At 41.2% G+C, this 13,290-nt stretch overlaps 1 protein-coding gene across 2 annotated transcripts; it reads left to right on the top strand.

The window, feature by feature from the left end:
• Positions 1–1,490: 1,490 nt before the first annotated feature.
• On the top strand, positions 1,491–11,902 carry RB195_017555 (uncharacterized protein; the record flags this gene model as incomplete). Of its 2 annotated transcripts, none has more annotated exons than XM_064184600.1 (7): positions 1,491–1,640; positions 1,733–1,856; positions 1,911–2,007; positions 4,211–4,421; positions 4,479–4,638; positions 4,721–4,829; positions 11,746–11,902. In XM_064184600.1, the coding sequence occupies 7 exons, from the start codon at positions 1,491–1,493 to the stop codon at positions 11,900–11,902; spliced, it is 1,008 nt and encodes a 335-aa protein (XP_064040481.1). The 2 variants fall into 2 exon arrangements, with proteins under 2 accessions (XP_064040481.1, XP_064040482.1); XM_064184601.1 differs by having other exon boundaries at positions 1,575–1,640.
• Between the last annotated feature and the right edge of the window lie 1,388 nt (positions 11,903–13,290).

Below are 13,290 nucleotides of genomic sequence, written 5' to 3'. Positions count from 1 at the left end.
AAATTCACTAGGCGCAAAGTTAATCAGACATTTTCAGACATTGTGTCATGATGTCTACGGGTTCGGAAAGAATATAACTCAAGGAGGCAGTATGAATTTAATCAAATTGTATTAATTTTATATTCATTGGGTTATATTTATGTTGTTCTGTGATATTCGTTCTAGTCATGCTCATTGTGATGTCAGGTTGAAATTTCTCAATTTACTAATACTTGCGATCGAATAAAATTGTTTATAAATTCTCTTTGATCAAAATGAAGAGGTTCAAACTGAACAGCATTTCTAAGTCCCGCACCGTCAACTCCAGAAGTCTAAGAGAGGCTTAATTCGAAGAAAACAACCGATGTAGTTAACAGGAGGAAAGGTGAAAGAAATAGGTTGAATTGAGGCGCTGGCTTCTGAAAGAGATTCATATTTACTCCTCGATCCATAGGTCCCGGAGGGATCGGGAGGGGCTAGGGCAGATTCGAACCTCCGCTCGTTCGCACAGACACAGCGGAACCTCATACCAGGTGTGTTACATACGCTCTGAACTGTTACGGTAGAAAGTAACGAAACGGAACCCACAGTGTCAGATTGCATCCTATGTCACAGTTTCCTGATGCATTCGCACAAGGAAACTGTAAGATCGGATGAGATCGGATGAACTGTGAGATCGGGTGAGGAAAGTGTAGGGGCGTCCATGAAGGCGTAAGGGTCATATAAGGAAAAATAGCGTCCAGAAGGGCCCCAAAAGGTCAATCTAATGTGCCGATATTATAAAGCAATCAGATTGATCCCATTACACCTAACGACATCTGACACGCTTCGTTTCTGCAAAACTTCAGGAATCAACATAGAATAGGACATTCAACTGGAATGATTGGAATTGAAGATAGCATTTTCCGAGGAAACTATGTCCTTTTCACTTAAAAAAATCTGTTTCATTGCACTGATAATTTAGCCAATCACGTGATTTTGCACGTGCCGTCTCAACCAGGAGAAGAGAACTTCTTTGGTGAAGTTGAAGCTGTCCTAGTGTTAACCTGAGAGTTTTTGAATCATGTGAATAACGTTTTGGACCGTTTGTCATAAGCTCTTTCGGTAAAAAATGTTAACACTGAATAATTTTGTATTGATATTTGTTTACATAAGAGTAAGCCATTTAAAAATACCACGTCTTAGATGGTTAGGGGAGTAAGAGTGTTCCCCATTCACTTCTTAACGACAATGAACGCATACAAAATGATTCATAACTCTTCAAACAGAATTATGTTTTGCACTATTTTGTTTCGGAGAAGCAACACAATTTTCTTTCGAGGAGCGATAAGGCTGACTGGTATCCTGATGTTTTATGTGCCTTCCATGTCATTGCTGGTAAAGAATAATGTCTCTGGTGTCCGATATTGTAAGAATCTTTCTGTCACCATCTGAAGCACTCACATTGTTTTCTTTTCTGGTGTGCAGCATAATCTTATCAGCGTCACTTAACCTTTCATTTATTAGAGAATATGCTATCTAGATATGCTCTATCCGCCGAGATGACAGCTGTTAACACTGTCTCGATCCTTTTGCTATTACTCTTAGCTAGTGCTATGATGCAATTGTCCTATGCACGATCTGCCACAGTTCGCATGAATTCCAGGGAGATAAGCGAGAAGGCAAGAAAAGTCACAAATTAGTTAGCAGATACCAGATAATATAGGAATACGCGAAAGTGCCGATGCACCGTGAATGTACTCCACTTTTGTAGGTGAAAGCAATGATAATGAGCGAAGTGCATTTACATAGCGCTAATCAAGGAACAAAAAGTATGCATGATGGAACTATAATTCAGGATAAAATTGGCGAAAGTATTGTGACAACAACGCCAGATGGTAAGAAATGAGTTCACAGGAAACTTTTCTTTCCAGAGTTTTTTCATTTGTTAGGTGTATGTCATCTAATGGACTCATCCGAAGTTTCTGATTGTTTTACATATCTTATTGATCCTCGAACTCCAGCTGCAACTGCAAAGTTCAGTATGAGGTGAGGAATGATTCAGTGAGTGTTACGCAGTCATGTTTGAATTACTTTTTGCAAGCTATTTGTCTATTGCTTTCATATTACTGTAATAACGAAGGCATTTCACGAAACGTCAGAATGTCAGCGATTGTGCTTCTTTCCGGCATTTCCTCATGTATATTTAAGAGTCCCTACTCTCAAACGGAGCACATGCAGGGTCCCCGTACAGTCGTGGTGCGCTTTACAAGAAAACGACGAAATACCTTCAAAACCTTTTGTGAAATCTTCACAAAATAGTAAGAGAACCCTTCAACTTTCTTACCTTATTCAGTGCAGTTCGATGTGGCTTCCATTTGTCTCCTACCCACATCTAAACGATGCTCAAATTCTTCTCACACCGATTAAGGACGTCTGGTGTAAAGGGTGAATAATGTCTGTGATTCTCTGTCTCAAATGATTAATACTGTGGATACATTCACTGTACACATGCTGGTTCACAACTACACAAATGAAAGTCTGAGGGGTCAAATCCGGGAATCGGGCTATCCATCGCTTGACTAAACCTCTGCCTATCCACCGCTGGGAAAATATTGTATCCGGGAACACGAGGACTGAACCGCTGCTGCCTACTTCGTGGTGTGTCGTCATCAAGTGTGTGCGCACACGCTCGTGCATCATACTACGGAATCTTTGAAGAATTTCGTCCTATTTGGTGAAGATTTCATATTTCTATCTTGTTTTGTTGCGTTTCTGTGGCCGGTCGAAAGTGCACCATGATTTTATCGACACCCTGTGTTTGAGATCACTAGCTCACGTTCTACTCTGAATGTAGCTTTGACCACTGAAGATTACTAAGAATAACTAGGAGACGAATTCTCAGCTTCTATAGCTATGTTTGAGAACGAGTGCATTATTTGAGGTGCTGAGTTATTGCAGTGTGAGGTAAATTCATACATCAACACACAAAAAGTTGGCGTTAAATGATTGTGGCGGTATGACAAGTCACACCCTCTTTGGTCCGGTCTTGTCAGTGCTACGATCAGTGATAGTTTCGATTCTCCCAGGAATGATTAGTCTTGAACCCTAACGCTTCATCCTCAGTTCCTTTTTGTTCGGTATTTTCTCATATCGGAATTGGCACAAAAGTGATCTCAAACCAATTAGAACAAATTGATGGCGATGTATTGCAGTTTTCGTTTTAAAGAATTCGGTTTATTCGTACTCAGCTTCTGAATGCCTATGAAATGAAATAGCTCGAACTTCACACTGTTGCATGACGAAAAATGCTTAAATGAATGCGTTTCAGTTTTTTTTTTGTTAAAAGTCACTGTACCGAATATGCAGTACCAATTTATAAGTCTAAATTCCCAACTTTAATATATATATATATATTAAATCATTAATATTATATATATATATATTAAAGTTCCGTTCCGTGTTCCCAAAAGATGTCCACTTGTCACAATAGACGTGAAACCAGTCCCCTACTTGTGTATCTCATATAAAGATTCAAATTTCTCATTTATTATGGAATGAAATGTTGCAATGTTTCATCATCATTTGTTGACGATGTTACTGGGTGTACATTAGAATCTGCTTCGCTCTCTAATTATGCTTTAGGACATAGTTAAAAGGATCTTTTCAATGACTAATAGGAATGAATGAGTTTTGCTATTTGTATCGCTCTGCGAACTATAACTGCTTGACATTCTGTGTGTGGATCAAATCATACATATCGGTGATCCACATACAGCGATACTCGTTCGCTGGTACACTGAGCATTGTATGTTAAGTTTTCACTACTTTGAGCGATGTTAGTGTGCCACTTGGTGCACTAAATGTAGAATTCATTTTTGAAAGTGGATACCGTTGAAGGAAGTTGTGAAGAAGTGGCAAAAAAAAACTGTTGAAAGACAGACATTGCGGCACTTCCTTTCCAAATAGATAAGAATTGGTTCTATCACTTTCAACCACGTAGCTCAGATTCTATTTCCTTAGCAGAAATCTAACCTGACTGCAATAATAAAGCATGACTCGAAAATGTTTGCGAAGGAGAAAAAACAAAGAAAAAGGAGAACTCAAGGGATAGGAACCATGTGTAGATGAACAGTGCCTTATTCCTATTCTGTGAATACATTTTTTAAAGTCTTTAAAGTTTTTTAAAGTTAGTAGTACTTTTTTAATGTTCGGAGTGTTTAATATTTTTTAAGACTACCAACTTATTCAGCCTTAAAAGAAACATGGAACCAATAAATGCGACGGTGACGCTCTACGAAGTGAGCCGGTGGAGAGCAAATTTTACCAGACTTGGAAGAGCTACACTTGATTGGAAAGAAATTGGCCTTATTCGAAACCTCCGTATCGAAATTCTTCGAAATGCTAAAAGTTGGTTTAATTCAAACGTGGGTTCGAACAAGCGTCTGCTTCACAGAGTGAAGGTTATTTAATTATCTACGGCAATTTCAACGCAGTCATGCTCACTATCCTACTTGCAGGTGGACGTGACAGTGAATAGTCAACCTGTCTCATATTTTAATTTATTTGTTGAGCCGCCCGAACTGGATTTTGCGTACTACGACGCCCCACCACAGTCAGAGTGTAACCCAAGAGTTGAATGCTGTCTTATTCTTCATTATGTCAACTTTACGGAGATAGGTCAACAGTTTAATCCTCACACTCTCTCCAATCATCAATATTTTTAGAACTGGATTTTATACTAATTCAAAAATACGTTCAGGGTGGAACAAATTTATAATGTATCCCGAAGGGTTTTACGCCAACTATTGTATCGGCCCCCTTTATGCCGAATGTGCCCACGACGATCCTGAGGTGGAAAACATTTTGAGGTGAGGTTTCCATTTAGGAGAAAACTCATCGAAACTTTTCTACAAATATTCAGGAGAAAACTCATCGAAACTTTTCTACAAATATCTCCGATACGCTCCTAATACTATTAATGCAAGGTTTGGCAGATATATTTCGTGCCGAATAGGAAGCTAGAAGAAGTGGACTCCAACAGAAGGTGTTTGAGAAGGCTCTCATAGAGAGGTTAGAATGTGTAGGAGTTGCTTCAGTCATTTCCTGACGAAGTATTTCCAAACAGGTAGACGATCTTTTGGAGGGTCCTCTATTTAGCAGTATGTTTTGTCAGATACGAATATAAAAAAAAAGTCGTCCAACAAGCTAATAAATCTTTTCGATGATGATCTAGGGCATGGTTCTTTTTATCCCCTGGAGTCCTTTAGATCTGTCGCGTTCCCGGGTGCTAGTTTCGCAGGTTCTGGGACCCTACCATCTTGGGGAAAAGCGGTTGCGTTAGAGTTGTTCCGCACGAGGGAATGCTAGCCAAGCAGACTTGCACCGGCGTCGATGGTTCATGCCCTACCTCGCGGGTACATTTAATTGGAGGCACTAAGGTTACCACCTTGCCTTACTGCATTGCTGTGGCTCCTGTGTACTCAACTGCATACAGTAAACTCTGAGTACCTACTCAGCCTTCATCCCAAACTACATGTGTACATAACAATTTAATGTAGAAAGGGCGGGGCATAACCAGCCACTTACTATGAGCCCGGTAGGTACAAATACCCAGAGTGTGAGCAAAGTTTGGTCGCGGAGCATGTGCTCCGCTCCGCCAGACAGCCTCATGGACGCCGGTTACCTCCAACCAGCTGCAGCTCCTCTTCCTCCTTTTGGCTGGTGCTCGAAAGTTGCGCGGTTGTTCGTGTTCGCATCCGCTCCTTGAGTCCGTTCCGGTTGCCGTTTGCCATGTGACATGTTGATGAATGAGTTTCGAAACACAGAACGGCTACTTTCATAGAGGCAAAAGTGGGCAGAACGTATAGCGCACGAAACGGAGGAGAACGTTGGGACCTTGCCTCATCTGCGCGACGCGTCCTTTAGATATTATGCGAAAAGAGTCGCGTCGAATCGGCGACAAGATCTCCACCAACATAATCAGATCAAGTGTGATCTACCTGGAGAATGTCTCTTCCTTCCTAACAGAAATTTTTCAGCTCTTTCTGAAAAGTTGAAATAAACATACAAACTGGGTTTAGAGCAGAGAAGATCTATATTATTCCTCCTAGCAAAACGGCGTAAAATAGTAAGCAGATTGGAAAACAGCTTTAGATACGGAAAGACTTCTTTTGAATAATTAGCATTCCTCTTTGGCGTTCATTGTTGCATTGTTTCATTGCAGCGAGCAGATTCAGAAACTTTTCAGGGTTTTTCAAGCCGCAAAGCCAGTTCCAAACGCAAGGTTGTGAGATTGTCTAAGATTTCAAAATTGTCTACCTTGTGTCTCTCAAACAGCGTTTATGGCTCTCTTCTTGATGGATTCGGCTTCCAGCACTTTTCACAGAGAATCGGTTAAACGACAACTTTTCTGCCCTTCGGACACATTTTTAACCTTTTAAGTGCGTGGGGCCTGTACAAAAAGTGCATTCCGTGATCTATAAAAAGTCATAAGCATTTTTAGCGCAAATTAGCTGCGGAGTTGCCTGTAACGATTCCGATTGATAACGCTATGCAATAGTATCAATCATATTTTTTAAAACTAATATTTCTCTTTCTCTCTCAGAACTCAGTGAAATATTGCCGACATTGTTGCAGTATATATTAATAACAGATACAATAATCATTCAGCAAAAATATCGATTTCTGCTAATTTTTTTTGAAACTGTTATCAGTTGATTAGCCAGCTAGCGATGTCAATCCTTTCAAATACCATCTACATGAATCGCGAAATGTGATTTTTTTGTGTGATGTGCATTATCCTAAAACAAAGTCGAGTATGCTGGGCAGAAAAGTAACAAAGCAAATACTGTTGATGTAATTGCTGATCCCTACATACTATCTGAGCTTTCGCATCAAAGTGTAATCTCAGTATTCGTTTTCTATGTCAACTGCCTTTTTTTGTCTTGCCTTCCATATTATACAGTTGTATATTAATGAATGCAAATGTAAATGCAGCTGTGAGACTCTTAATACACTGCAAAAGACAGATTCCAGTGAGGGAGGACTAGATTTACAAGGTTTTTTCGTTCACGTTCCCATCTGAAACGCAAGTAAAATAGTCTGTAGCGATTCGTTATGTTAAAAGATGTGTTTGAGCATAAGAGTTTGATCATGAAGGCCTAATGTTCTATTGTTGTGCGTTCAGTTCGCAGAACAACGTAGTTTGAAAACAAGAAAATTCTCTTGCAGCTTCAAATTATGGACTGCGTGGTCGAAACTGCTCGTTCACCCTGCATTTAGCTCGTTAGCTGTGATTTTCTTAATGAAAATACGTCCGTAGATCAGAAATTGTGTGTATCATTCATTCACCATTCTGTAGAAAGTTCAAAGCTGAAAAGAATGCATTGGAAAGAAGGACTGGGTAGTAGAAGATTGTGTAAACAGCACAAGAAACTGACGTGATTTCAGTAATCATGAAGCGTAGCGGAGCTGGATCTGGAGCTGAGGTCACAATCTTGCATATAGACCTTGCTTGCTTCCAAATCTCGTTAAACTTTTGGAATCACTATCATTCCAAAGAATGTATAGTAAAATAAAACTCCTTTCAGTAACCCAGAAACCCTTTTATCTTTGTATCATAAAATTACACGATGAAAACGGCCTTGTTTTTCACTGAATAAAGCCACTTCCACATTACTATGTTTGCCCAGCACTCGATAACGTTGTCGTTTATGCGCAGTTATGTACTAGGTTGGCTACTTATTTTTTTACACGCGTATACGCTTTATGATTTCATTCCTCGTTAATCGCACATTGATGATCCTCCTTCGGTGTATTCACCATGATTGTCTGCCAAAGGGTTCAACCTTTTTGGGAGGGTTACAATTCCCTGGGATTGGAGGCTGGGAAGCTGAGACTCAAGGAGCAACTCAACAGCGGATTTGAGGTCAGTGGCAAGACTAGACTTTAAGGAATGCTGAAGGGCCCAAAATAAAGGGTTTGATGGGGTGGAATTAGAGGAATGGAGACAATGTGTTATCGCTTCCTAATCCAGGGTATCGATCTGGCTGAGTGTAGTCGCAGCGATATGCGGCCGCGCGTTATCATGAAGGAGATGAACAGCGGCACGCCTCGGTCGGTTTTCTCTGATCGCGGCGGACAACTCCTGATTTTGCTGCGTGTAGATTTTGACTTCGACAGCATGGTTGTCGTGCAGTAGCATCAGCAACGGTATTTCCAGCTAGTCCGGGGTACGGATGTTTCGTTTCTGCTGAGTCGTCGAAAGAGAAGTTTCCCACGTGAAAGTACCCAAGCCTGCCGTTGACGCTAGCGTGGGTACACTCGTATTCGATTAGATCATTCGGAGATGGTGTCGATCCAATTGGATTACAACGGTGGTACAGTTCTTCGGTTCTTTTATATATGTTTGTCCGCAGAAAAATACGTGTTCTAGCCTCCACATGTTAATTTTTTCAGTGTGTAAAAGAGAGAGCACCCAACCTAATAGACATCTCACACACATTTTGTTCGTGTACATATGTTCAGATCATGTAGGGATAATAAGTTTGGAAATCGAAATTCTGGAGTGCTCATTGTAGAACAGAAAACACTGATTCTATTCATTGGTTCTTTTAAGGCGGGATATAATACGACATTTTTTTAAACATTTTTTTGCTCTAGCGATAATTTCTTTTACTTACATAGCTGGCCCGTCTTCAGTGCATGAGCTGCTAGCTGCTCCACCCATACAACGTACACATCACCCCCATCTCTTTGGAGGCCTCCCTCGAAGGAGCTTAGCATCTCTTGGGATCCACTGTAGCGTTCTATTGGTCGATCCTGTCGTCGATCCTCAATGTGATAGGGTCACCTATATGAAGCTTTCGATATATACATATACATTCTGCTGTGCCGTAAAGACGGTACGATTCTGTTGAATTGGAGTAGCAAAGACTGGCAAGGTATTGTGTGCACCGGATGAAGTTTAGAAGAGACAGCTTTTTAGACATGACAGTGGCATGTCCACGTCTCCGCTGCTCAACATAGCGCTGGACTGGACCGAAATGATGGAGCTCTTTATTCGATAGTTGGTCCGTAACTTCCGTGACGTTTGCAACTGCTGCTCAAGCTGTTTTCAGCTTTCTATTCAGATCTTTCTTCAAGTCAACCTTCGTTTTGATGGAACGTCCAAGGTATGCAACAAAGTTTCCACGATTTGGAAGTTTTTCAGTTGCACTACACCGCCCTCGCAGTAGATGTTCTTCACGGACTATGTCTTCTCTCTGCTTATTCAAAATTCTCTTTACTGCTTCAATCAATTCTTTGAGAAGTTCCTTCACTGCCTCGTCTCTGCTTCATCGGTGCTTCTCGGAAAGGGAATGATGTCGCCCGCAAAACGAAGATTTGACAGGAATCGTCCATCGACATGTTTGGCCTTTTCTTCGCAAGGGAGTGATTTCATAATCCATTGTAGTGCAGCCGCATATAGCTTCGGCGATATGGTATCGTTTTGCCGTACCCTCCTTCCAATGGTTAAGGGAGCGATGGAAGTATAGTATTGTAGCGGTGCACCAATTTTAGCTATTGATTTATGTTCTCACATACAAAGCGTACATGTCTGGTCGGCTAACGCTAACAGTACTGCTTTCGTTCTTAAGATGTATAAGACTTTCTCTTGGTCGGCAAACCTAAATGACCCCTGACATGTGGTACATATAGCTCAACACCTAACGGAATCCAACTTGTTCTTGAGGTTGAGCTTCACCCAGCGTCCTAGACATCCGCATAAGGACGACCTTGGCAAAAACTTCGACTTTATAAGACGCTCAGCCTGCGGATAGGGTGGCATGGCTATGGCGCCGCTAGAACTACGTAAAACAGATGACCACCAGCCCGAAAAATATCTACCGCATGAAATTCAGGAGCTACGTCTGGTTCCACGCTCTTGATCACGACTCGCACTGCCGGAAGAAAATTTTGTAGAGGCTCTTTAAAGGAGGTGATCTGAATTAACACAGGAGTTGAAGAACGGAATAGGTTTGAGTGGTTTGAGAAGAACATTTTTCTGACCATTTCAATCTCACTGCGAAAAGAGGAAAGGGTTTCGTCTTCGCCCAACTTCGCACAACCCAACAACAATATTCCACGAATACCCCCCTTTCGAGGGTATTCGTGGAATATTGTTTTGACGGAGATCCTTGGGTCATTCTTTCAGAATAGATCTTTTTTCTGCTGATTCCAGAATTTTCTTCCGCCTGCGTTTCGAAAGATCGCTTCGGAAAGCCTCTCTGCACCTGATTTTTGCTTTTAACCGCTCAATTTTCAATGGATTTTGATGAAACCTCAAAACCCTTCTTCTTTCCAACAATTCCTTGGTAGTTGCTGGAATCCGATTCAAGTTTGTCGTGCGCAGCTATCAGGCGCGTTCAACATAGGCTCATGATCATCTGAAAAGAAGGCCGTAGGCTGTGTCGTATTTCCACTCGAAAAAGATAGTGATCAGATCTAGTACAGAAGGATGCTTCTACCTAGATAAGAATATACTATATTCGGTTGGTGAATATGCTGCTGATCCTCGTCCTCAAGTCGTGCTATCGGGCGATTTTCGCGTAAACCGGCAATCAACAGTGTTCTTTCTCCTTGAAAGGAGAATTCCCATCAAATAGGCGAGAAGCGGACAACAACATGCCGTTTCATTCCGGTCCCCGTTCATAAATTCCTCTTCTGTGGCCTTTCTTAGGTTTGCATTGAAGTTCCGGATAACGAATTGTTGGAAAACTTGCGGATAAAATCCTTCCGCTCTTTATATAATCGCGCCCATTTCAGATTTAGCCACTGATGTTGATTAAAGGCAGATGATGATGTTTGTGGATTTTCGGCGCAGAGGTCGGAGGCGAAGGATGGCCAGACAAAGCGACAAGATCTTGTGAGCCTCGACGAGATAGACAAAATGAACTTCCCTACATTTTGTGCCAGAGCCTTTTGTCTGCTGAGGACGATTGTACCCTCATTCATTTGCCGAACGCCGCTCCTTCTGGTCTTTTGTGGAAATGGAAAGAAACGGCGTGGAATTTTATACGCTTATCTGATTATCTTATCGCCTCCGATTATGCATTCTTGTCAGGGTCTGTGGTTACTGTTTCCGAGCTGTAGAGAGTCTGAGACAATATCTATGACAAGTCGTGCAGCGTCGCTTTGGCCCAGAACCGAAGTCATTCTGAGCAACCTGAGACTTGATCGCCTCACATCGGTCGCATACCGTCGGACGCCTGAAACGGCTTTGCCCAGTGTGCAACTGGGACTGAGGCATGTATGTTGGAGCGACAAGTCGACTTTCCCTCGCGACAAGTCGACTAAGCAGCAGTGCACTTTCACCACATATAGTCGCCATTCCATGCGAATCAGCGGCCTATTTTGCGACAAGTTTTGTCAAGACGAGGTGAATCTTAGTCATATCTTGGTTTACTGCTAAATACGGTCCCGATTTTGAGAAGTCGAATTGTCGGGATCCAACTCCTCCTTAGCCTGTAAGACTCTGCTGGTAGCAGTACATCCGCTGTGCGTCGAACTTTGACGCCCACAGTGACCTTCACGTCACTATGGGTAAACCGCTGTGAAGGACAACTTTCTATATGCGCTCCTATATCAGATTGAAATGACTATCTTCACGCATTCATATACCATCAATAAACAGTATGCAGGATTGTGCTTGACATTTCGAGCATTTGGTGAAATCTTCTAAAAACAATTGGAATTTTTCACTAGGCAACTGTAAACATGTTTTGACTTAATGCTTTTTTTTAGCAGCGCACGGGTGCAATCGAATTTGCCGAAGAGAAAATTTTCGTGTGCTCCTCGGGAATTCGCACCTCTCAATATTCTCTATTCTGTCGGCCCAAATCACTCAATGAAACTGCGACTGGACGATGTACGGGCACTGTCATGTTCATGTATAAACTAATGCTACAAGCAACAATATCTTCATGAACATTTAGTCCTGTTTACATAATATACTGTCTGTTTCTCAAATGCCAATTCTCCGTTTAAATTACCCCTAATTATACTTTCAAAACTGTGATCATACTGATTAAAAAGCAATCGAAAATTTCAAAAGGCTAAAAACCAACAGCACCTAAACATCTGATTAATGAAGAACAGAAGCACAAGGAAGTTGTGCAGAAAGAAATCACGCCAAAAAGACATATACCACCTTGACATTAATTGGGAATAGACTCACATCAGAGCGAAAACCACTAAGTGAAGTAGCGGAAAGTGCTGGATGTATGCATAAATGGCAAACTAAATATGGAAGCTATGAACTTGCAACGCTTTCTTAGAGAGGAAAAGCTCCAAAAATGACACAGGAAACTAAGACAAAAATTTTCTATTTTTTTTTACAAATGTACATAAAGCTGCTAAACAATCCAATCATTCATGCAATTTTAAGTCATTGTTGATTGTTTATGAGAAAACCTGAGGGATCAGACATCAGATGTGCAATAATCTAGTGTATAGCAATGTTGCCAGAAGGGAGTTCTGAAACTAAGCGCATAAACAATCCATGATATCCGTTATCCATAATCCACTATGTATATTTTTTATGAGAAGTTAGAGTACCAAGAGTGAATGGTAAAGGAGGTTGGGACTTTAATAAACTTATTATTATATTATAGCCTGAACAGGCTTTTTTTGCTGTTCGCTTCGCTCGCCTTCAATGAGAAATAACAGTAGCGACATTTTTGTGAAGGTAGAATTGCCTTTTTCTATCAACTCTTCCTTCAATTTTTTACCCCGAAAATTTAAGCATAGATGAAAGATCCCCCCTAAACGCTCAGTTCTATATTTGGAGAATATGTTTCTCTCAAACCTTCACAATTTGGAAACATCATTTGAAGTAGTTCGAGTTTTCTCCGTTCTCAGCTATTAGCAAAGAATGATGTGTTAAAATGAAGATGTAAATATCACCATCGTAGTGATAAAAATGAAGTTCTACGTCAGCTCGCGTAAACTGTTGACTGCTATGTATTGCATTTAAGCAGAAAGAACCGTAGAAACGCATTCTACTGCGTTGGGACTCCCGCGCACCAATCCTACGCAGTGGAGCCCGCACTCTATAGTTTCCCGGCACCATTCCGACCCTGTGAGACCCGCCCCACCTCATTTTACAGCTGTCTGGCTCCTGGGCACGAATTCGACGCCGTAGGACTCGTCTCACCCAATTTTGAATTCATACACATATGTATATATATGTATATATATATATATATCGACTAAGCGCGTTATTATATAGCATGATTGATATGGACTATTATGCCATCAAATTTAAGGATCTTACCATTTCCTAAAGTT

Source organism: Necator americanus, chromosome II (assembly GCF_031761385.1).
Source record: "Necator americanus strain Aroian chromosome II, whole genome shotgun sequence".
Classification (NCBI taxonomy): Eukaryota; Metazoa; Nematoda; class Chromadorea; order Rhabditida; family Ancylostomatidae; genus Necator; species Necator americanus.
This window is presented reverse-complemented; position numbering and strand designations above follow the sequence as displayed.